The sequence below is a fragment of the Formica exsecta genome, unplaced genomic scaffold (genome assembly GCF_003651465.1).
Source record: "Formica exsecta isolate Colony F162 unplaced genomic scaffold, ASM365146v1 scaffold21, whole genome shotgun sequence".
NCBI classification, from domain to species: Eukaryota; Metazoa; Arthropoda; class Insecta; order Hymenoptera; family Formicidae; genus Formica; species Formica exsecta.
This window is the reverse complement of record NW_021849398.1, coordinates 1638914-1641123: the sequence shown is the minus strand read 5'-3', so window position 1 is coordinate 1641123 and position 2210 is coordinate 1638914. Positions and strand designations below refer to the sequence as shown.

The 2210-nt window shown below is 40.1% G+C and overlaps 1 protein-coding gene across 1 annotated transcript in view; it reads right to left on the bottom strand.

Annotated features, from left to right (window-relative positions):
• The window catches only part of LOC115234839, a 6010-nt gene extending 4963 nt beyond the window's left edge, over nucleotides 1–1047 (bottom strand). Inside the window, exons 1-3 of the mRNA XM_029806187.1 lie at nucleotides 934–1047; nucleotides 335–438; nucleotides 168–260 (exon numbers count right to left, since the gene is read on the bottom strand). Coding sequence (XP_029662047.1) covers nucleotides 168–260; nucleotides 335–438; nucleotides 934–1047 — 311 coding nt within the window. The remainder of the gene's footprint in view (nucleotides 1–167; nucleotides 261–334; nucleotides 439–933) is intronic.
• Nucleotides 1048–2210: the final 1163 nt, after the last annotated feature.

The window sequence follows — 2210 nt, the reverse complement described above, 5'->3', positions numbered from 1 at the left end:
ATATATATAAATAATATGAAAAATAAATTATAAATTATTGCTTTTAATTTTCTGGCATCTAATATAAATTGGTTTATTTAATTTAACAATAAGATTGATTGTGTATTTAACTCAAGATTTTCCCGTCAAGACCAAGTATTCAGCATCGAGCAAACGGATATATGCACCTTCTTTTGGGTAACGCCAGATCGACGATACGTCTGCTGCTTTTCGCCACAAGTGTCTTGGGATGAATACGCGGGTAAGGGAGCGGCGCCACGCTGCGCGATAATAAATTTTGTAGAGGACTCGCGATAACCTGACGAGGTAGTAGAGCGGACGACTGTGCACTTACGCGGGATCATATTTCTTAGTTACGAATTTCGGTTGCGCCATAATCCGGATGCGCTTGGAGGCGCGGCTCCTTAGAGCTGCGCGCCGAACTGTAAAAGGGCTCGCCTGAAAAATATATAGGTACGTCGATATACAAGTATATGAAGGATAGAGGACACACAAAGGCCTTTCTCAGCGCGCACAGAGACACACTGTTCGAATATCTGCTCCATCGATCGTTTTCAGCTGAACGTTTTTCCATGGAAGAGCGTTCTGCCTCTTTCATGCTACGACTATTTCATTTTATGGATATCTCGACGATATTTAATATTATAGAAGGTGTATTTAAGTACCTAGAACAGCTTAGAGAACGTCTCATTCAATTGTATTATTTTAATTTTGATTCCGAATTTACTTGATAAATAAGTATAATATAAATATAACTATTTTGTGTTATCAGAATTGTGATAAAGATGCGTAAATGTGTGTGCCAGACACTTTTAAAAAATTACATTTGACATATGTTACGTGAAATAACAAAATTTTCGCAAGAGGATATAAAAAATGTAAAACATTTCTTATTCTCATATAGACGAAGTAATATTATGATTGTGAATATACCAGGACATTTGTATCGATTTTGCGAAGCCTTCTCCAATTTGGACGGGCTAATTGCGTGGTATGTTCCTCACGCGATAAATGAGCAAGAGCGTATTTAACTCTCTGCGAGGGCATCTTCTTATCGGTGGTGTTCTTTCTCTAACGTTTTTAACAAACTTTTTTAATTCCCAGCGCAATGATGAGCAAGCATTTGTGCTATGCTTAAATTAAATTATACTCGCGTCACTTCAACGATCCCCGAGCGGAAAAACAGTGTATTTAATGGGGGGGCCCATGGGAGAGATATAGTGAAAATTAACTCGACGCTCGCGGCTAACTAACACCGTAATTTTTTCGCCACCACTGTATGGCACGTGGAAATATTCCACAAGGAAATTTTTTTTTCGGATTTGGGCAGCGCGTGACAGAGGGATGTGGAAACAAAATACGAGCGGGTTGAACGAGCTCGAATTTTGTTACGCCGCAGTTTTCAAGGCTGTCGGCATTTAACGCGGCCCGTATATCTGTATGTATATATGTACGCACGTGTGCGTGCTTTCTGAAAGCGGCGAATGATGCGTTTTCCGACAAATATTCATCAAGCCCCGTTGCGGGTGTGTCGCATCGTGCGGATAACGCGTATAACTATGTGACAATGTTCTCATTCTGCATGACAACGTAGTAAAATTCGTCGCATAAACCTAAAGCATTTGCATTCGACGAATATCCGACAAACTCCAAATCACCGGAGAAATCTGCCATGATAAAGTTTTCCTGGTATGTGTATATGACTAACTGACCGACCGGATTTTCACGCGCGAGATATATATTATATATGGAGATCTACGAAAACCTACGAGCTTTTTATACCGGTAGAATTAAATGTAAACCTCATACCCTTCGATCCTACTTAAAATGCATACGAGAAGATTGAAAACAAAGATGGAAAGCGACCGATCGAAAAATGAACCGCGTCGAATAAGCGCGTAACATTATGCATTTTTAATGCACGACGGAAAGGAGTTGAAAGGCTCATAATCCAAGCAAGAAAATACTGAAGGAAACGAAAGATGTAATTCTCCGGGCGTATGGATCGAAGTTTCAAACGCGGATAAAATTTCGTCCAATAAAGATACTTAGGAAACCAATTGGTTTTATTCGTATCGAATTGTCCAGAAAAAAAACGCACTTGGCCACTCAGGGACCATCGTCATTCCTCTTTCTCTCTCTTTCTCTCCTCTACTTTTCTTTCGCACTTTCGCCTCCAGCATCTTCCCTTATAGCCATCTTCTCCTGCC